This window comes from Mercurialis annua, linkage group LG7 (genome assembly GCF_937616625.2).
Source record: "Mercurialis annua linkage group LG7, ddMerAnnu1.2, whole genome shotgun sequence".
Lineage (NCBI taxonomy): Eukaryota > Viridiplantae > Streptophyta > Magnoliopsida > Malpighiales > Euphorbiaceae > Mercurialis > Mercurialis annua.
Window position 1 is genome coordinate 38,615,813 of NC_065576.1, and position 22,796 is coordinate 38,638,608.

Genomic DNA, 22,796 nt, shown 5'->3' on the forward strand with positions numbered 1-22,796 from the left:
GTGGTACTAATACAAACATACAAAAGCTATAAAAAATTTAAAAAATGAATTAATTTCATTGTAGGAAGAGATATCATAAACATATTTCTCGAAAAATACAAATTCCATATTTTGTTTTCAATTCTCAATTGTATAACATATTACTGTATACTAACTTATTAATTTCAATTGTTGTACTTTAAAAATTTTAAAAACTATTTCATCATAAGCCAACAAAGTGTGAAATCCAGCTGAAAAAAGAAATTGAATAAAACTTTAAGAAGCTAACTAGCCTTTAAACCAACGAAGATAGAAACAGAATTTTAAAATTAAACCAAAGTCGGTAAGTAATACCGCGTTGGTAATTTTACCGTTGCAAAAAGGGCAGATTAGTCAACAAAAATAATAATAAAAAAGCTAATCACATTTCTCTTTAACTTTCTCTCTTAGCTTAAGCTTCATGTTTTAGGTTTTCTCAGAATCACACACCACCAACAAACCCACGCTCTTCGAGACTGACTCGATCTATCAGAATCAATCAAATTAGGGTTCATATAATTCCCCAATTTTTTATAACAATTAATGGACCGTCAAAAACTGTAATTCGCATTGATCTGATTCCTGACGTTTATGAACTTCAATTATCATCAAATCAAGGAAATGACAGGTCGTTCGGTGCCGAAGAATGGAAATTCTGTACAGAAATCACATGCTTCTACTAGTCATCCTATAAGAAGGTCAGATTTTAGCAGATTTAGCTTTTTTTGTTTGCTTTTAAGATTTGTTTTGAGGTATGTGATGTGCTGTGTTGATTAGGGAATCAGTAATTATGTTGATTATGTGCAATTCGAAGAGATGTTTGAGGTTTATTGGAAATTAAATGATTTAAATTGAATTTTGGTTATTTATTTGTTTGATTTGGTTTTGAATGTTTGTTTAGTGGTAGAAATGCGTTGTGTTTGTTAGTTCGGAGAGAGATTTGTCCGAAAACAAAGCATGTGCCGAAGAGGCGGTGGGGAGATGCTGCTTCTCAATGGAATAATAATGTTAACAAGAATCGTCATAGTAATAGTGCTAATTCGTCGTCTATACCAAGAAGTGAGCCAGAAAGAGATGCGAAACGTGGACTTATTTCATGGTACTCTCTTCTACTGCTTAATGGATTCACGGTTTTCATGTTTGTTTTGCTTGTTTTATTTGTTGGTTTAGTTGTATGTTTGTGTGTATGTATATGTAGGGTTGAAGCGGAGTCATTGCGGCATTTATCTGCTAAGTACTGTCCGTTGGTGCCTCCTCCAAGGTCAACTATTGCAGCTGCATTTAGTCCTGATGGAAGAACACTTGCTTCTACTCAGTAAGTTCGCCTACCTGCTTCTGTTTCTTTGTTCACGCAGCTTGTGTTATTGTACTTATCTTGCTTTCAATTCCTTTAGTGGCGATCATACTGTGAAGATAATTGACTGTCAGACAGGAAACTGCATAAAAGTGCTGAGTGGTCATCGGAGGACTCCTTGGGTGGTGAGTTTTGGAAAATTTGTTTATTCTTTTTACGGTAGCTTAGGTAATAAATATTAGATAATATTCATGACTTGTTTGATGGATGTACTTGCTCGATGAGTACTAGTTTTGATCTCATTGTTTTGCATGGCCTGAATGTAACTTTTTGGCATCATGTTCTAGATTAAATTTATACGCTGATAAAATTAACAGGACGTTGCATGCCCCTTCTTCTGAATGTTAATTAGCAAATGAACTGCACCATTTTCCGGAGACACTTTGATGATCATAGGCCTAGGTCCTAAAGTTGCGGATCCATTATATTGTGTAATATTTCAGGAGAGTGTAGGAGATTGCTAGCTTTAGTTTTTCAGTTGTTACACTAAATGCTTGTTTATAAAGTAGGTCTAGACAAATTTGGAGTAGATTTAGTGGCTCTAAATCACTATAAAGACCCTTAGTTCTTTAGGAGGAGAAGGAGAATTCATATGTTCCCAATGAAATTAGAACTAAGGCTTAGTTAATTGAGTTGATGTGAGTCTATATGCTTGCTTATATTATCCTAGTTACTGTATGCCACTAAGCAGTCTTTGTTATTTGGAATTGATTGTAAATCTTTTCTCAAACTGCTTCCATGTTTGGGATATTTTAATCATTCTGTTGGATAGTCAGTGATAAATTTCTTTGATAAAATAAATGGCTTGACATGCATTAATCTGCACAATGTCTGTTCTTTTGATTAACTGTATATGGAAATATATTGAGAACATTTTTGTTAGATCTCCTTCTGACCATTTTTATACATCAATGCTGCTTTGTTGGTTTTCCTTTGCTTCTTTGTCCTTAATTTTATTTCTCTTATTTAAGATTTATACCTGCTTTTCAGTACAACAATTGACTTCTCCTGTTCATTTGTTACTATGTACTATGTAGTTATCTCTTCCTTATTAAGGTGCTCATTACAGGTTAGGTTCCATCCGTTACATCCTCAAATTCTTGCAAGTGGGAGCTTAGATTTTGAGGTTCGCTTATGGGATGCAAACACAGCAGAGTGTATTGGATCTCGTGATTTCTGTAATCTCAACTCTGAATAATGTTTTAGTTCTTCTTATGTGATTGTTTGCCTGAGTGTATTGCTGAAGCATGTAGGACATGTGGTGACGCTGATCTTAATTCATTTATTTTCCCCTGTAGACCGTCCTATTGCTTCTATTGCTTTTCATGCCGAAGGGGAAATGCTTGCAGTTGCATCAGGTCACAAGGTGTTGAATCTCACCTTCTAGCTATTTCTTGCTCGTAATTTTTCTGCTCTTTCTTTGATCATGGATCACTATATGTAAATAATGGTGTTAACATACAATTGGTATTTGGTATAGTTGTACATATGGAACTACAACAAGAACGGGGAGGCATCCTCGCCAGCTATCGTATTGAAGACGAGGCGTTCTCTTCGAGCAGTGCATTTTCATCCGCGTGCAGCGCCATTTCTCTTGACTGCTGAGGTGAATAATTCAATAGACAGTTGATTGATTTTATATTTATCCTATCACGTGGATTACAACATTGTACTGATATGCAGGTCAATGATCTTGACTCTTCAGATTCTTGTATGACGCGGGCAACATCTCTAGGCTACCTAAAATATCCTCCTCCAGCTGTATTTGTAGCAAATGTTCAGTCCAGTGATCGAGTTAGTTTGGCTGCTGAAGTGCCTGTTATGTCTTTGCCTTTCTTCTTGATGCCTGGAATCTCTGTAGATGATATTAGAACAGGAGCTAATAGACATGCCAGTTCAAGCATAATACAAGGGGAGTCTTCTGGCTCAAGACAGTTGCAAACAGATGCAAATGCTGGAGAGAAGTATGATACTTTCGTATCTCCCATGGAGACATCTCCTGCAGTTGCATCGAGTTCACATCCCAGAACAGAAGGTACCACATTAGATGCTATGGATACTGATGATATACAGCCTGTAAGAGGGAACTTGCACGGAAACTATACTGACCCAGAAGCTGCCATGGGTGGCGTGCCTGGAAATATTTCAGCTAGGCAGCAATCTACAGAGTCTGGGCAGCTTCACGAGTTCTTACCTTCTAGAGACCCAACTTGGTGGGAGCTACGCTTTTTTCAAGGATGGTTAATGGGTCAAAGTCAAGCTGGTGTTCCATCAACGCTTCCTCTTAATGTCGGTAGTCGTGAACATCCAGCCCCTTATAGTGGTTCCCCCACATTATCTAACTTATCTAGTCAAAACATGGAGGCTGCAATGGCTAATTTAGCAATGCCTGCTAGCACTAACATGTCGGGGGTTTCTGGGAGATCTGGCTTACCACATCAAATCTCACGCTTCCGTGTCCCTGTGGAGACTATGGCTCCTATTAATACACTAAATGATAATACCGATACTCAGCCCTTATATAACAGAATCCAGTCTGAAATTGCCACATCACTAGCTGCTGCTGCTGCAGAGTTACCTTGTACTGTGAAGCTTAGGGTGTGGCCACACAACGTGGAACATCCTTGTGCCCCACTAAATGCAGAAAAATGTCGATTAACTATACCTCATGCTGTGCTATGTAGGTAAGTGGCACATCTTGAGTTTACCTTTCTTAGCTACCTAAGATTTCAAAATGCTATTATCTACTTGCTCGTATTAAAACTTGATCTTATGACATGCTCTGAAATGGCTGACCTTTTTCAGTTAATTGATTCATTGAATATTTTGTAGTTGAATATCTTCACGAATTTGTTCAATTGAAGACATTGAACCTTTATATGCTAGATCTTCTATTTTGTTCTGCAAGTATTTTTCTGGTCCCCATTTGTCACGTTTGTTGTCTCAGCTCTGTGATGAAACTATGTTTGCAGTGAAATGGGTGCTCATTTTTCACCTTGTGGACGATATTTAGCTGCTTGCGTTGCTTGCATGCTGCCTAATATGGAGGCTGACTCTCCATTACAGACATTAGTTCATCACGACTCTGGGGCTGCAACTTCACCTACTCGACACCCAACATCAGCACACCAAGTTATGTATGAGCTTCGTATATATTCGCTAGAGGAGTCAACGTAAATTTCAGTCCAACTCATGTTATATTAATCCCGTTATTATCTTCAACCTGAAGGAGAATTACATCTTATTTGTACATCTTTTTTAATTTTCTTTATTCAGGTTCGGTTCAGTGCTTGTATCACGAGCAATTAGAGCTGCTCACTGCTTGACTTCCATACAGGTCAGTGGCTTTCTATGGATGAAGTTATTTGTCTCTCTTCTTTTATGTCATGAAAAGATATTTGTCGTGGTATTAACTGATTGACATGATCTGTTATGATCGACCGTGAGTAACTTTTTCTTTACACCTTTGTGCAATTTGTTTATGGTGGTGATAAATGTGCATGTTCATATGAAATCTTGTGTGTTCACAGTCTTCTAGCTTATATATAAACTATCCGCCTGTATTTTCTCTTTCAACTTGTCTCACTCTTTAGCATTAGTTAGTAATGGTAAAGGAATATGTACTGATGCTATTTTGTTGTAATAATTCTAAAGTGTATGCTGAGCTTGTACTAATACTGTGATCTGAAGAGATATCTCGCCCTTAAGATTTTAAGTTCCTTTCTGTCAAATGTTGGGATTCTTTATGCACTTTTTTGTGCACATATAAGCTTGAAAATGTTCGTTAATTTCTTGAGATTTCACTAATTATGCCCGTGTTATTGCTTACTATTACACAAACTTCTCTTCATCATTTACCTTCCTAGATTTGCTTTTATATTTTGTGTGGATTGTACTTCATCATTTATGTTGTATGTGTCTATGCAGTTCTCACCTACTTCTGAGCATATATTACTGGCTTATGGGCGACGTCATGGATCCCTTCTCAAAAGCATTGTTATTGATGGGGAAACAACATCTCCTATTTATACTGTTCTTGAGGTAAAAGTTCACCTTCTTTCCCATTTTTGAGTGTATTTTGTTATTCGACAAAGTAGTCCCTCAACTGCACACTCAAAAATAAATTAATGGTAATGCCATATGTTCAATAGTAGAATTCTTCTTAATATTTTATCCTACATAAATGTGTAAGAATTTTTGTCGTTATCTTATCTTTTTGGGCATTTCTCATTTAAATTTTGTTCTATAATCTATTTTTCAGGTTTACAGAGTTTCAGATATGGAACTTGTGAGAGTTCTTCCTAGTGCAGAGGATGAGGTCAATGTTGCTTGCTTTCATCCTTTTGCTGGGGGTGGTCTTGTTTATGGAACTAAGGTGTGCATTTTTGTCTGAATATTTCCTGTATATAGGTTTATTTTGTTCAACTGTGTAATTATTTATGTAATTGCAGGAAGGGAAACTCAGGGTCCTCCAATACGACGGTGCGCACGGAGGGAATTGCACTGCTCCAAGTTATTACCCAGAAGATAATTTGGCCCAGGTAAATTAGTTGCCTAGCACATGCAGAAATGCATTTACTGAACGAAAAACAAAACAAAACTAATCAAAAACAAGGGAAGATTTTATAAGCACTTTTGTAACATCCCCGTCTAAACAAATATCAAGAACAATTTCTATATGTTGAATCACGTCTTTAAAATTATTGCATACTAATAGGAACTGCTATATTATATAAACCATTTTCTACGGATCTTCCTTTCTATTTTTGACTGAATACTATTTGCTATGTTTTTTGGTAAAACTTAGGCTTGAGAAATATTCAATGTCTATGAAAGAGAAGGAGATGTGTAAGAAGTAATCATTCTTTTTGGGATGTATATATACACTTTTTGTGGGATATGGAGAATTGGTTGGGGTTGGAAGCTCACTTGACCATATAAATCTTTTTGAACATGCTTCCTACATATGCCATATCAAAAGTTTGTTTTATTTGCTGGTGGTAGAATATAATGAATCTTTTTTCTAGTTCATAGGCTAAATTCCAGCGACAATAGTTAAAATTAAAAACTTAAATTCCCAATTTCTTTTACTGATCGCAGGTCCACACATATGCTCAGGAAGGTTGAAAAACTTGGTATCTCACTATGAAATTGTGAGCCGTGAACTGCACTCATGAGGTACACATTTTTATCATCCTTTTGGACAATTTTCACTCAGTCTCTGAATTTCCGTTTCTTTCTCACCAAAGTTCTTTTATTTCGACTTGGTAACTATAAAATCCCTAACTTTTATATAAACAGTTTTAAAAAAGAAGTCCTTATAGTCTATTTTAAAACTTCTTTGCTGAAAATGTTGACTTGGACCTGCACACTTTATGATGCTGCTGATCTTACAAATGGAATTCACAAATATAAAGAAGTATATGTTAGCAATATATTTGTTGTATCTGTAAAATGATTGTAAAGATTTCTTTTGTTGGTGTATCATTTAAAAGTTGGAGACTTTACAGTTGTTAAATTGAAATAAAAAAACTTTAGATGGAAAAAGACAAAGTTCATGGACTCTGAGTGAAAATTATCCCCTTGTTTCAGTCAAGATAGTACGAATACCAGCTTACGGATTCAGTTTGGTAGATCAATAGTTTCACGGTTCGCCAATTTTCTACATTGTTTGCCTCTGTAGAGCATGGAGAAGGAAGGAATTTAACAGCGGGTGCAAGTTCGATTACGTTTAACCATGACTATGGTTTTGAACCAGATGCGACTAACTCATGGGTTTTTCACTTAAAAAATCCCCCTCTGGCAAATAAATCTAAAAAATGTATAATTTATTTGCTGCAATGTAAAATATCATGTATACTAATATAAATTTGCTTCTTTCCTCATTTTCAATTTTACTTTTTCTCTTTTTATTGAAATGTTCTCATTTCTTTTTCTTTTTCTATTATTCTTGTTGCAGAATGGCAAAGTTTTTTTTTATATAATTTATGTCTAAAATAGAATTTACAAGTTTGTATATGTGGGAAATGTGTTGTAAAATAGTGACACAGGCGAAATCATACAACAGTTTGTATTTGCAACCACAATAAGAAAAGGTGTCCTTATAAATTAAGTTATATTAAATCGGCACATAGGATGCGTTGGAATTGGATATTTTCTCTTTGAAAAATGCTTCTAATTTTTATTAAAACCCGTCTATCAATAGTATCCTACGGTTCATTTTTGGATGATTGAATGCTTTTTTGGTTCATAATATTTGATATGTTGGACTATATTATATGAAAATAGAAAGATACTAAATCTGTCTTGAATTACATATATTTTTATTAAAATATTCACATTATTGCTGCTACCGCTGCTACCGCTGCTACTGCTGCTGCCATTGCTATTACTACTACTACCACTGCCACCTCTACTACTACCACCACTACTACTACCGCTATCGCTACTACTGTCGCTACTGCTACTACTACTACTACTACCACCACCACCACCACTAGTACCACTACCACTGCCATTACGATTACTACGACTACTCCCACTCTTGTACTACCACTATTACTGCCACTTTGTCTAAACCTTTCAATTGTATCTACTTTGATCTGAAACGCATGGTTTTGTTTCAATTATGTCCAACTACGCAATTTTGCTTGTGCCGCTGATGTATAGCATGCCACATTAGCGCTACGTTGACGCCCAAAATTTCGTAGTTGGACATTATTGAAATGAAACCTCCGTTTCAAGACGATACGAATAAAATTGAAAGGTTCACATTTTTGTAATTTTTTTAAAAGTTTGGCCTTTCTTAGTCTGACTTAAATTATTACTACAACAAATGTATTTAAGACTTATCAAATATGTATTTGAAATGTATCTCTGACGCCCTAACACTAACACACCGATGCACTGGCATGTTGTAGGGATGTCAAATTTTCTGAGCATTCTGACTCGTTTGCAAACATGACTCTTGACACGAGTTGTTATTTTATTGAGGGAGTACAACTAAAAAAATTTAAAAAATGGTGGATGATATTTTTTTATATTTATATAGTTTTGAAAAATTTGAACCTTTTTTTTGTTATTTTATCCAAAATATATGATTCATATTTAACAATTTTATACTAAGATCAACCACAAAATTAAATTTTTAAAAATACGCTCTAAATATAAAAAATTCATCTTTATCTATTTTTTTTAAGTTTTACGTTTTTGCTTATAAAGAATATACCATATATACATATTTGCGCCGACGAATTTATTTAGGACAAATGGGGCCCCCATAATGAACCATTTGAAGTTAAATCATTAAAGCATAATGTACTTAGGCCAATAGCTTATTGGTGGAGGTAGGGCTAAGCAAAAACCGGACCAGATTAAAAATCGGATCGAATCAAATTAAATTTTGGGCTTTTTATGTATTTATCTAAAATATAAAAATATTTGTAAATAATACATCAACGCGGAAAAGTTAATAAAAGTACATTACATTTCTATCAATTTTGTGTTTCTACTCTCTACTTATAAAAATTTGTATTTTTACTCTAATTGAATGACACATACATTTTGACATGACCTCTTTCTTTCTCTCACCCATATTCTCTCACCCACCCACCTGCACACGCAACACCTGACACTTTTTTCTATTTTTTCTTCTCTTTCCATTTTTTTTCTTTTTCTTTCTTTTTTTTTCTTTCTTTCCACTTCTGTTTTTTTTTCTTTCTTGTTTTCTTTCTCTCTCCTTCGACTTCCTCCATTTTTTACTTTCACTTTCTTTTAATTTTTCGTCTCCTTCAATCTTGCAATTTTATTATAAAAATTTACAATCATTTACGTATCATTTTTTTATCTCGCAATTTGATCTTTCAAATTTAAATATAAAAAAGCAGCAGTGACATTATCATATCGATATCATAATTTTTCGGTAAAAAAATTATTTCTCGTACGTTATCATACTATTATCATAATCTGTTTCTATTAAAATTATCATATCATAATATATTTTATCATAACAGTATCATAAAATTATCATGACGTACTTTATCATAACTATATCATAATCTTTTATCATACTATTATCATAACATTATCATAATATACTTTATCATAATAGTATCAAAAATATATTATCATAACATTATCATAATATACTTTATCATAACAGTATCAAAAATATATTGTCATAACACTATCATGACGTACTTTATCATAACTATATCATAGCCTTATCATACTATTATCATAGGCTTATCATAAACCTTATCATACTATTATCATAACCGTATAATATTATGATATTAATATGATAGCGTTATGATACAGATATGCTAATGCTAATATTAATGATACTGAAATGATAATCAAGTATTTTTCTTAACAGAAAATCGTTTTTCTCTATAGTCTTATGATAATGATATGATAACGTCAGAACGATAACGATATGATAACCAGACGCTGTTTTCTGCACAAAATCATTTTTTCTGTAGAAAATCATTTTTTTTATCATAAAATCGTTTTTAATGCAGATTTTCAGATCTTAAACTGAAAAAAATTCAAGAACAATTTTTTAGTCACTGATTTAAAGATATAAAAAAAATCTGTAAAAAAAAATAATTTTTTCATAATATTATTATAAAAGCAGCAGTGATATTATCATCTCGGTATCATAATTTTTCTATAAAAAAAATATTTTTCGTACATTATCATACTATTATCATTAACTTTGTCATACTATTATCATAACCTAATCTTATAAAAATTATCATAACATTATCATAATATACTTTATCATAACATTATCATAAAATATTATCATAATATTATCATAACGTACTTTATTATAACTATATCGTAACTTTTTATCATAAACTTATCATACTATTATCATAACATTATCACAATATACTTTATCATAACAATATCAAAAATTATTATCATAACATTATCATGACGTACTTTATCATAACTATATGATAATCTTATCATATTATTATCATAACCGCGTAATATTATGGTATTGATATGATTGCTAACGTTAATGATACCGAAATGATAATGAAGCATTTTCTTCACAGAAAATCGTTTTTCTCTATAGTGTTATGATAATGATATGATAACGTCATAGTGATAACAATATGATAATCAGACGCTGTTTTCTGCAGAAAATTATTTTTTTCATCATAAAATCATTTTTAATGCAGATTTTCAGATCTCAAACTAAAAAAAATTAAGAACAATTATTTTAGATCTAAGAGTTAAAATAAATCATAATAATCACCACGAGTTAAAAAATTCGCTAAAATGTAGAAGAACGGCGGAGTGAAGACGAAACGAAGGCGGAGCAACGACGAAGTAATGGCGGATCGGCGAAGGCGGAGCAACGACGTGATAAAAAGAAAAAAATAAATGAAGAAGAAGAAGAAATTGGAGAAGAAAAAATGGAGGAGAAGAAGAAAGAGAGAGAAAGAAGAGAGAAAAAAGCTGAGAAAAAAAGAGAGAAATACATGTGAGAGTAAAAATAAAATTCTTAGTGTAAAAAAATAAGAACAAAGGATCACTTTACCCCTCGAACTTGGCGCAAAGTATCAAAAACGTCTAAATTAGCGAAACCGGATCACTTTTACCCCGAACTTGGCAAAACCGTTTCAAAAACACCCCTATGCTGATGTGACACCCTAATTGGAGAGTGAGATTCTAAATTTCAAATAATTAACCCTAATTAACTTAATCTAATTAAATATTTAATCTTAATTAATTTAAAATCCATCTTCTTCTACCTCTATCACCACTAGCCCCCACCTCCATCAACCACCACCAAAAATCTATTAACCACCGCCGGAACCCAAAACACCACCGCCCGACATCTGAGCCGCCTCTCATCTGTGAGAGACGAAGAGTTCGTCTCTCACAGATGAGAGACGAACTCAGAGTTCGTCTCTCACAGATGAGAGACGAAAGTCGTCTCTCACAGATGAGAGACGAAAGTCGTCTCTCATCTAAGAAACGAGGGTTCGTCTCTCATCTGAGAGACGAACTGGACGAACCCAGATCTGGGTTCGTCCTGAGAGACGAACCCAGTTCGTCTCTCAGATGAGAGATGAGGGTTCGTCTCTCATCTGAGAGACGAACAGAGACGAACTGAGTTCGTCTCGAACTCAGTTCGTCTCTGAATCAAAATTTTAAAAAAAAAAATTGATTTTTTTTATAAAAAGTGCAAAAAGGTTCCTTATGTTTTTAATTAATATAATTTTGATATGTAAAGTTTTAAAATTAAATTATTATTTCTAATTATTATGGACTAATTTATACAATGTTAAAAGAATTAGGATTATTTTAAACCTTTTACCATTAAAAACCACCTATGAGAAAAAAACCACCTCCAAAACCAGAGAGTGTGCCTCACTCTCTTAGGTGAGAGTGGGGAGGGGTTTTTTTGTACCAAATTTGACAAGTTCAGGGTAAAAGTGATCCCGTTTTGCTAATTTGAACGTTTTTGATACTTTGCGCCAAGTTCGAGAGGTAAAATGATCCTTTGTTCAAAAAAATAATAAGAAATAAGTATTATTATAATAAAAAAAGACATTAGAGTAAAAAAATAAAAGTGTTAAAAAGGTGAGGTATTTTTTCTATCTTTTCCTTGTTGAGGTATAATTTATTATTTTAGAAAATAGAGTGTTTTCCCTAATTTTCTCTTAAATTTTGTTGTTTGGTTCGGTGAAAATGGTTTGATTTGATTCCTACTTTAAAAAAAGTTTGGTGTTCGGTTTGATTTGGGTGTTTTGAAAACTAAAAACCAAAAAAACTGAATGAACCGAAATTTAATATAAAATACATATTTTCTTTAAAAAGAATATACTTATATACTTTATTTATATATTTTTTGTCTTAATATTTTAAATATTAATTATTATTAATATATGAATTAATATTTGTTATTTAAATATATATGGAAGCTTATTAGATTCTAATTATTTAATATTTGAATTAATTTTAATATAAAAAATAAAAAAAGTAATCAAATGCAGTTTTAACTCGAAATTTTTGGTTCGGTACGGTTTGATTTTTTTGCCTCCTTGAAAATTTTCCAAACCAAAAACTAAAAAAATCGAAAAAAATTCAACCGGACGGACCGATACTTACCCCTAGGTGAATGAGTTAGCACAATTCCATCTATATGTTGACATACAATGAACTCCAGCTAATAATAACTCACGATCCCCGATTCTTGGACTTCTGGTCAATAAAACTTCTAATTTTCAGTTTCAGTTGTAAACTTTTCGAATTTCGATTTGAATGCATGTAAACCCAATACTGTTAAAAGCTTATATACACCATCAAACATTATTGATAAAGTATCCAAAAAATAATAAAATAAGATATAATATACACACTCAGCAGCCACGTCATCTAACATGTCATCAAAATCTAAAAATTCAAAAATCTAAAATTAAACCCACCCCATAAATCTCTTAAACCTACCCACTCATCTATATGCGGGCATATAAAGAATTTTTTTTGTAGACATTTTAGTTGTTTATTTGTGTATATAAAATAAAATCTCGACTAAGTAAAATTAATAAGATAAAAATTTGCCATCTATTTTTTTATATGACTAATTTATACTAAATCAAAATTTGCATGTCTTTAAGTTTTCAAATTGATGCTATATCATATTTGTTAATGCAGACATCCAATTTAAAAATATTAAGGCCATATTTGAGGTGCAAAATCATTAAGTGGCCAAGAGAGGTTTATGGTAAACACTAGGGTCATTTGGTACCTTTAGTAACAGATATTGCCACGTTGGAGTCTTGTGGCAGGAAAAATGAGCAAAGGATCAGTTTACCCTCTCAACTTGGCACGAAGTATCAAAAAAGTAGAAAGCTGGAAATTCGCATCACTATACCATGAACTTGTCCAAATCTACTCAAAACCGCCATATACTAACGTGATACCTTAATTGGAGAGTGAGTTTCATAAATATCATAATTTAATCTAATTAATCATAATTAAATATCTAATTAATCATAATTAAACTATAATTAATCTAAAGACCTTTTTGAACCTTTTTAAAAAAATTATTTTTTTATTTGCGGCTAGGAGGAGCCCATCCTCCTCGCCGGAGAAGAGGAGATGCTGCTTTTCGGAGGAGGAGGAGCTCTTCGGTGTGTTCTTGAAGAACAAATCTTGATCTGTTTTTAAAAGAAGACGACGTCTTTTCTTCTTAAAGAACAGACCCGTGAGAATAAAAAAATAAAATAAAAATTAATTTATCTTTGTAAAAAATATAAAATAAAGGGGGTTAATTTGATATATAAAATTTTAAATATAAAAGAATTAAATTGTTTTTTTTTGAAATTATTATGTGTTAAATAAAAAATTAAAAAATATTTAGGGCAATTTTGAACTTTTTTATCATCAAAAGTCACCATGACAGAAAAACCACCGTCAAAACAGGAGAGTATTTCTCTCTTGGGTGAGAGTGGGAATGAGAGTTTTTTATCCTGCTTTGACAAGTTCATGGTATAAGTGATACGGATTCCAACTTTATACTTTTTTGATACTTTGTGCCAAGTTGAGAGGGGTAAACTGATCGTTTGTTTGCAAAAAAATAATGCCCTATCAGATAGTTTAACAAGATAACTTCGTTTGTTTGATGTCTCTTAACTTTACGAATTTTGTTTATCTGGTCTCTAAACTTTCATTTGGTGTTAATTGCTTCTTTAACTCTACATTTTTTGTTTATCTATCCCTAAACTTCCATTTAGTCTTATAAATCCATGAATTTTAATTTTTCACTTTCTCAAGTCCTCAAAAATGTAAAATTAAAGGACTAGATAAATAAAAAAAAACACAAAGTCGAGGGATCAAATAAAAAAAATGTAAAGTTAAGATATCAAATAAGTCCAAATGAAAGTTTAGCTACCAGATAAACAAACACCATAAAATTAAATGAGTAAATAAGTTTAAATAAAAATTTAAGGACCAGATAAATAAAATCGATATAATTGAGGAACCTTAAAATGAGTTAGTTTTTTCATTATTATTAAGAGAATAATGTGAAGGTTCAAATTGAGATCAGAAATATATAAAAGGCCAAATGAGATTTTGCCTAAACATTAAAATTATTTTATAATTTTAATTTTAAGACAAAAAAAGTAATAAAATTACAACACATAAGGTAGTTGGACCAGTCAAAGGAACAATAAAAGCACAATTTAAGACTTAAAAAGTATTAATATAATAAGTTTGAATATGACATTTAATTGACTAATTGTTTTCCTATCTTTGACGAAATCACTTTCATCCTTCAATTCTTAACTTTAAAAAAACAAAAACTAAAAACTTAACAATGGAACCCTAAAATACAATTAAAGAAAGAAAAAAAATTTAACCTACTTCCATCAAGTTTCCAAAGAATAGTTCGATCAAACAAGATTGATTTTGATGTATATTTATGTATAATATAATATAATAATAAAACATCACTATACTTATACTTATACTATGAAGAAGAAGAAGAAGATGGTGAAGAAGAAGTTGACTCAAACTTGTAGTATTTATCAACGGCGACGGATACATCCCATGTGCAGCTCAGTCCTTTAGGTATGACGACGAGATCTCCGGCGCCGAACTCTACAAACTCCGACGAGCCTTTCGGGTATGCTTTAACCTTCCCTTTCAGCAAATAACATGTCTCTTCTGCATCAAACTTTAGCTGATATCTTCCTGCTGAGCAACCCCATCTATTTTTTCATATATCAAAACAGAAAAAATATTTTTATAATCAGAATCACAAAGAAAATTTATGAATTTATGTAATGAAAAATAGAGAAAAGAGAAAAAATAACTCACTTTGGCCAGCACTTGATGTTTAATTCACTGAGTTTTGATTCTGATGGGTTCTTTTCCACTATGATTCTTAGGTTTTCTGAGGACATAATTGTTAAATTAATGCTTAAACTGGATTTTTAGAGGTAAAGAGAAAGAAAAAGAGGTGATTATATAGTTTAGTGTAAAATTTAGAAGAAAAATAATTAAGAGCTTATAGTTTGTTGAGTATATATATGAGAGAGTAAAAAAAAAGATCATGGGAGTGTGAGGATAAGATGCCTTGACATATATAGGCAAAAGGGTTTTGGATTGGAAGGTTTCTATATGCATTCTCATTATTAGTTTGACTATTGACTTATTCTATTGTGCCACATCATTATAACTATCTAGGGTGTAAACGAACCGACCCGGATTATATAAATTCGAACTCAACTTGATTGTGTATTATACACCGAGCTCGAATGAAATTTAAATTATTAAATTTGAGCTCGAACTTGATTTACCTCTAATATCTATCGATGAAAATATATTATATTCGAGTTTATAGTCGAGTTTAACTTGAGATGAAAATAGAATAGCTTGAGATCGATTTAAATTTTTTAATTAAGTCAAATTTAAACATATTATGAGTTGAACTTGAGTGACTTACGAATAAACCAACGTGCTTGCACTGCTATCGCTATCAAACTAGCTCACATTCGAGATTTGATAGCCTTAGAAATCTTTTTAGTCTCTTTATAAATATAATTTAATGATATAATTCGATATGAATATTTTAAATTTATCTTTTTCTCTAAATAAAAATTGTTATTTATTGTGTATCATGAAGTACCAACTCTATTAATTAATTCCATGTGCATATTCTTACTTATTTTACATGCCTTTCATAGTTTTGGCCCCTCAATTATTGAACTGTCCATCTATCAACCATGCCATGCCAATTTAGATTTTTGTATATGAATCTTAGATTGTTGAATTTGAGTCTGCAAGTCCATTTGACATGAATATCAACTACAAAATTTCATTGTAGAGTATTAATATCACATCACAAATCATAATTCACATAAAAAATATATTATTTTCATTGTCGCAATTAACAAGAAATATATATTGTTTATATATCTCATACTAGAAGCCGATATATTTTCTCTTCTATTTATATTAAATCTCTATTTTTATCCTTTTAATAATTTTAAATATACCTTAAAAGAATTTTAATTTATAATATAAATAGTTTATTATTAGATATGATTTTATTAATTAATAAAGATAAATAAAATAAGTAAATAATTATTATATTTTATTTAGATGTAAAATTTACTCGTCTCTTTTTGAACAAGACAAAAAAAAGTATTATTCTTTTAAAAGAAAATAGATTGGTGTGGCTTTACAAAATAAATTATCATTTTGAGAAAGTCACACCTTTTTATCACCAAAAAAAACTCACACATTTAACATGAAACTAGATGTAAGTATGGGGGACCCTTATGTAACATGTGGTGGGTAATTATCCATTTTTAAAAAATTAAATTATAGTATTAATTTATAAAATTTAATTATGTCGCTCATTTAAAATAATTTAGTTTTTTTAATCATGAAATCAATAAAATTTGGGCTAATTGCACATACTAAAAAAATTTAGTGGAAATTAGGGCAATGTGATGAAGGGGAACAGGAAAGATCTAATAAAGAAGGAATCCATAGGATTATTCCCTCTAGTCAAAGGTTGACCAGATTACATATCTGACAGTGGAACACGTGGTAGTATATTATTGAAGGAAGGATTTCACTGTTTGACCAAGGCAAGGGGGTATCATGATCTTCAAGATACCGACATAGCAACTCAGCGCTTTAATATCGGTATTGCCTTTAATATTGGCTTAATGGCGCAAAAAAATCACAAACTTTAACGTGTTTTGCAAATTAAATATAAACTTTTAATTTTGGCGAATTACTACACAAATTTTTAATTTTTTGCAATTTTAACAGCAATCATTTTTCCTTCAAAAAAATAGAGAAAAATGGTGATGTGTACACCGGAATAATCACTGTTCCGGCGTCCACTTCAGCATTTTTTTCACGGAAAACCGATCGGTGCTAAAATTGCAAATGGTAAGCGGCTTGATATCGCTTAATTAAGATTTCGGATTCGAGTCTTTATGAATCCAAAAAATTTTCACTGGTTGACACATCCATCATGCCAGGGGCACGAAGCGGGTCGGATCCGGATTAGTCAGGACGAAGCTTTGAAAACCAGATAGGCTTACCAAAAAAAGTCTTTGTATTTTTATTTTTTATTTATTTTATTGTTAGGTGTTTTTAGGTATTTATTCTATTTCTGTTCTTTAAATAATAATTTTATCCTTTTTTTTCTTATTTATTTTTTATATTTTTAAAATTTATTTTATTTGCTCTCTCATATTTTTATATTTTTATTAATAAAAAATTAATAAATTGGTTTTTAAACATACAAGGAGCAAGTAAAGATATAAAAACATTTAGAGATGAAGTAAAGAAAAAATAAAAAGTACAAGATCTTAGAACAAATTTTACTTTAATATTGAAATGTTTGGATGCATCTCTATCGGTGATTAAAAAACCGAATTGGCGGCTTTAATCCATTAAACGAGAATTCAACCTGAATTAGCTCTTCTTTCAAAATTCAAAAAATTATATTTTTTTAAAAATTATTAAAGAATTATTAAATTGATTACATCGTTAAAACTATTTTATCCTCTCTCTCTCTCTCTCTCTCTCTATATATATATATATATATATATATATATATATATATATATATATATATATATATCTATTTTTTTTATTAAAAATACATTTTGTCACTTATTGATGGAGTCTGCCTTCTGAACCGGTGAGTGAACCTGCAAAACAGGGTAGAAGCTAACCGGACGGTGGTCGTCCGATTAACTCTCCGATGCTAAAGTCAGTCTAGAGCTTTGAGCAGCGTTTTGAGTATATGAATGTAATTGTCATTCTAGGCATACCTCGTGCTCCTTTTATAGTAGTCGAATATACCTAGTAGAGTTGTATTAGGCAGGTGAATCCTACTTTGTAGGGATTCAGCAGTATCGTAGAGATTCTCCTGATTTGTCGGGATCTACCTTAATCTGATAAGAATCCTATTTAGGAACGTCTTCCTAAATAGTCTTATCTTCCTAAAGTAGAGCTTATCCTTCCATATGTAGTGTTTGTGTCCGAATAGGACAATATTTCCATACTTAGTCGTTTACCCGAATCCCGGACCTGACGCGCTCTCGGCGGATCATGTGGGATTCGGTCTTTATTAGCGTGTTACCGAATCTTAGAGATTCGGCATCTCCTTCATATCTTTCGGTCTTCAGGGGGAGTCCGGTGTCGCCTGAGAGTGGATCTCCTGCAACTCGGCTCCATTATACTTACAGTAGGATTCGGTATCCATCATTAGCCCCCCCGCAAGTGAGCTGAAGTAGTTTGGCATTTATGCCTTAGTGGATTTTAGCTCTTTTGGAGCTGAGTTCTTTTATACGGGCGAGTCGTTTTATATTCCGGGCGAGTCGTTTCATATGTTTGTGGGCGACGTTTCATCTTTAGTAAGATTCTTCGTTGCCACGTGTCGTCTATTAGTAGAGGGTTATGACCGGATGAAGGACAAGTGTCTTCATGCGCTATTAGTTGGTCCTTATTTGTAATTATGGGATCTCGTCTTTTCAGTTTCTTTGGTTCAGGCTATATATAATTGTTCATTTTGTTTCATTTTCCTTCTTCTTCAATCTCTGCTTTTTCTGCAATTGCTAAATTTTCGATTTCTTCAAGCTTTCTGTGGGTTTCCTTCTTCTGCTTTCAAGATTCCTCGTTTTCAAGTTGCTCCTTATCTTTCTTTCGATCCTGCGTATTTGCTTGCGAGGTATTTTACCTTTTCACTAATTTAATTTCTTGGTAGTTTGCAGTTTTGATTTTATTCCTCTTGTTCTTATTGTTCTTCTTGTTCTTCGTCTTTTCCTTTCTTTTGATCTTTTAGGATTTTAATTTCATCATCACTCCGTGTTTCCCCCCCATTTTAAAATTTTTAAAATGTCAGAAGTAACTGAGGGGGCGAAGGGTGCTCGTGACGAGCTAGAATATACCCGGAGCTCCTTGTCACGAGAGCAGATACTTGGTTATGCCGAGGAATTTAATTTTCTTGAGTCGTATGTTATTTTGAGACCGGCAAAATCGTATCGGGCGAATCATAGCACCGATTCGCCTTCCAAGATAGTAGTTTTTCATGAACAGCTTTTGGCGGGTCTTAGGTTTCCCTTAGAGTCTTTAATTGTAGAGGTCTGTAATAATTTGGGTGTTCCTTTGGGTCAACTTCATCCGAACGCGATTCGCCTTCTTTGTTCTTTTATGGAATCGTGTAGGGTTCGGATGCAGGAGCCTTCGCTTGCTCTTTTCCATTATTTTTATGTTTTCTCCCGCCGAAAGGGTGAGGAGTTTATTTTTGCGGGTGGTCGACCGAATCGGTCTCTTTTTAGTCTTCCGTCTTCTTTGAAGGGTTGGACCCCTAAGTTTTTCTTGGTTCAACATTCTTCTTTTTCTTCTTTTTCGCGGAGTTTTACTTCTAGTAAAGTTTCGCTTACTGATGTACCTGACCTGGCTGATGGGGAGAGGGACTTCGCCTTGTCTTTGTTGTCGGATTGTCGTCTTGATAAGCCCAAGTACAACGTTCTTTTAGAACGATATTTGAGTCGCCGTGAAATACTTTTGGCGGGTCTTCCTTTAGAAGGTATTTTTCTAATCTTTTGTTGTTATGTTTTGTTTTGTAGGATGTCGACTTCTCTTGAACATTTGCTTGATAATTTTCATGTCGATATGACTGTAGATATGGGCGAGGTGACTAGCGGCGTTCCTAATCCCTCTACGATCGTCGTGCCGAATCCGACGCCTGATTTGGTGAATCCTGATCTTGATCCTGTTTCTGGCGATCAAGTTCCTGCTGCGACTTCCGAGTCGCCTCTGCTTCCTTCGAAGGAGACAGGTCCTTCTCTGAAGGGGTTGCCTACCGCTGGCCAGAAGCGTCCTGCTGAGGACCAGGCTGGAGCTTCTGCCAAGCGTCCCAAGAAGAAGAAATCTTCTGGGGTGTCTATCGAGGAGGCACCTCGGTTTGCTGCTTGGGCGGACGCGCAAAATCCGCCTCGTCTTTCAAACGTCGCCATTCTTCATGCTTGCATGGAGAATATTATGATAAAAGAGGACATTGAGTCCATTGATCGCGAACATGGCGATAGTTTGGCTGAGTTCGCCTGTCTTGGCGGTTTTTCGGTATGCTTCTTTCTTTTATTTTATATTGTGATTTGCTTCTCCCTTTTTTTTGTTTTTCTTATTTGTTGTTTTCTTTCGCAGGTGGTCCAGTCCATCGCTGTTTTGGAGCGCCGCCGAAGGGATGCGGTGGATCAATTGAAGAAGCTTCAGAGAGATTCCGAATCCTGGCTCTCCGAAAAACAAAAGATGGAGGAGGAGGCTGGCGAGGCGACTGGTCTGATCCAACAGCTGAGGTCCTCCGTATCTACCAAGACTCGGGAGATTTCCGCTTTAGAGGCTCGGGTTCGAACTTTGTCCGAGGAAGTCGAGTCTCTACAGTCTTCTTCAGGTGCTCTCACTAAGGAGAGGGATGATCTGAAGAAAGAAGAGGGGCGTCTCCGCCGGCGATTGGGTGACTCTGGGAGCTTTTATTCCCAAGTCATGACTCAATACCGGTTGGCGATCGGGGCAAAGCTGCGGGAGCAGAATCCTGGCGTCGATCTTTCTGGAGTCAATCAGTTGGATCCTGCTTCTTTGGCGAAGGAGGTGAAGGCGAAGCTTGATAAGCAGAAGCAAGATGCTTTGAATAAGGCTTAGTTTTTATTTTCTCCTTTTTGTATTTTTTGCTTTTTTGTATTTTTTTGCTTTAGTTTTTTGCTTTCGCCCTTTTTTTTGTATTGGATCATGGGCGGATCCTTTGTAATTTTGCTTCTGTGAATATAATGATCTTTTGACCATTGCTTTTCTTTAGTTGTAGAGTTAATCTAAACTCGTTTGTTATTTTGAGAAGTTAATCTAAACTTCTGCTGGTGTAATTTATGTGTAGGTCCGAACGGATCCTTTTATTTATTTGACTCGGACGAGTCTAAATTATTTTTTAACTAAGATTCAAACGACTCTTGTTAAATTGTATCTATTAGGTCTCGAGCGAGCCTATAAAATTTTGCTTCTTATCGCCAAATCGCCTTTTTATTTCAAAAATGGAAATAAGTACATGTCATGAATTAATCTCTTGATAATACTTTCTCAGGTGCTCTATATTCCAATATCTGGGTACCATGGATCCAGTTATTGTCTTTAGTCTATATGCGCCCTTGCCAGTAGCTTCTTCTATAATATAGGGGCCTTTCCAATTAGCCTGCATTTTCTTCACTCCTGCGTTTCCTCTGCCAACTTCCGCGTTTCGTAAGACCAGATCGCCTCTTTGAAATTCTCTAAAATTCATTCTTTTGTTATGGTATCTTGCAGCTTGCTTCTTGTATGTAGCGGCTCGGGCTGCCGCTTCATCCCTTCTTTCCTCTAGTAGGTCTAGACATAGCCTTGTTCTAGCCTCGTTAGTTTCTTCTTCTAGATAGTTTACTCTGATGCTGGGTATTCCAATTTCTACTGGAATTACTGCTTCAGTACCGTAGGCGAGCCTGAAAGGTGTTTCGCCAGTTCCTTTTCTGGGAGTTGTTCTGTATGCCCATAGGACGCTGTATAATTCTTCTGCCCAGTTCTCCTTATACTGAGAAAGTCTCTTTTTTATTCCTTGTGTTATGGTTCGGTTGGTGACTTCTGTCATTCCGTTTGTCTGAGGGTGCGCCACCGAAGTAAATTTCAAATTGATCATCAGTCCTTTGCAAAATGCCTTGAACCGCTTGCAATTGAATTGTTTGCCATTGTCTGCTACTACAGTGTGGGGTATGCCGAATCGGCATATTACTTCGTTCTTGAAGAATTCTTCTACTTTGGCTGCAGTGATGGTTGCGACAGGCGCTACCTCTACCCATTTTGTGAAGTGCTCTATTGCGACGATTAGGAATTTCACTTGGTGTTTTCCCGTTTCAAACGGTCCAACTATATCGATCCCCCATGTGGCGAACGGCCACGGGCTTTCCATTGATCCTTGAGGTACTGCTGGTACACGACTGATGTTGTCGTGTCTTTGGCATTTATCACACTTCTTGACTAGTGTTTTTGCGTCTTCTTTGATGGTCGGCCAGTAGTATCCTTGGAGTATTGTTTTTCTCGCTATGGTGACTGCTCCTTCGTGTGCTCCGCATATTCCTTCGTGGATTTCTTTTAAGATGGATTCTCCTGTCTGAGGCGAGACGCACCTAGACCATGGATGAGTCAAAGAGGTTCGGTAGAGAACTCCGTTATAAAAAGAGTAGTTGGCAGATTTTCTGATGGTGCGGATGGCTTCGACTTTGTCTGTTGGTAACTCGCCGTGGTCTAGATATTTGATCAATGGAGTCATCCAGGAGTCGGCCTCCTCGATTGCCATGACTTCTGTTTTTCTGGTGCTTGGCGATTCGAGAATTTCCTTTAA

At 34.0% G+C, this 22,796-nt stretch overlaps 3 protein-coding genes across 4 annotated transcripts; 2 read left to right on the plus strand and 1 right to left on the minus strand.

The window, feature by feature from the left end:
• The first annotated feature begins 427 nt into the window (after positions 1-427).
• Positions 428-7,257, plus strand: LOC126655492 (uncharacterized). Of its 2 annotated transcripts, none has more exons than XM_050349705.2 (15): positions 428-716; positions 920-1,117; positions 1,217-1,333; positions 1,413-1,497; positions 2,442-2,550; positions 2,671-2,738; positions 2,853-2,978; positions 3,056-4,056; positions 4,345-4,545; positions 4,649-4,709; positions 5,300-5,413; positions 5,634-5,747; positions 5,824-5,913; positions 6,473-6,550; positions 6,965-7,257. In XM_050349705.2, exons 1-14 carry the CDS (start codon positions 610-612, stop codon positions 6,497-6,499), a joined length of 2,418 nt encoding a protein of 805 aa, XP_050205662.1. In that variant the 5' UTR covers positions 428-609; the 3' UTR covers positions 6,500-6,550; positions 6,965-7,257. The 2 variants fall into 2 exon arrangements, with proteins under 2 accessions (XP_050205662.1, XP_050205663.1); XM_050349706.2 differs by having other exon boundaries at positions 7,056-7,257.
• A 7,328-nt stretch (positions 7,258-14,585) lies between these two features.
• Positions 14,586-15,452, minus strand: LOC126656189 (uncharacterized). Its single transcript, XM_050350696.2, has 2 exons — positions 15,224-15,452; positions 14,586-15,114 (listed from the first exon to the last, which is right to left on the minus strand). Exons 1-2 carry the CDS (start codon positions 15,307-15,309, stop codon positions 14,874-14,876), a joined length of 327 nt encoding a protein of 108 aa, XP_050206653.1. The 5' UTR covers positions 15,310-15,452; the 3' UTR covers positions 14,586-14,873.
• A 4,755-nt stretch (positions 15,453-20,207) lies between these two features.
• On the plus strand, positions 20,208-21,288 carry LOC126654899 (uncharacterized). The gene is made up of 2 exons (XM_050348896.2): positions 20,208-20,503; positions 20,585-21,288. The coding sequence occupies exons 1-2, from the start codon at positions 20,411-20,413 to the stop codon at positions 21,077-21,079; spliced, it is 588 nt and encodes a 195-aa protein (XP_050204853.1). The 5' UTR covers positions 20,208-20,410; the 3' UTR covers positions 21,080-21,288.
• The last annotated feature ends 1,508 nt before the right edge of the window (positions 21,289-22,796 follow it).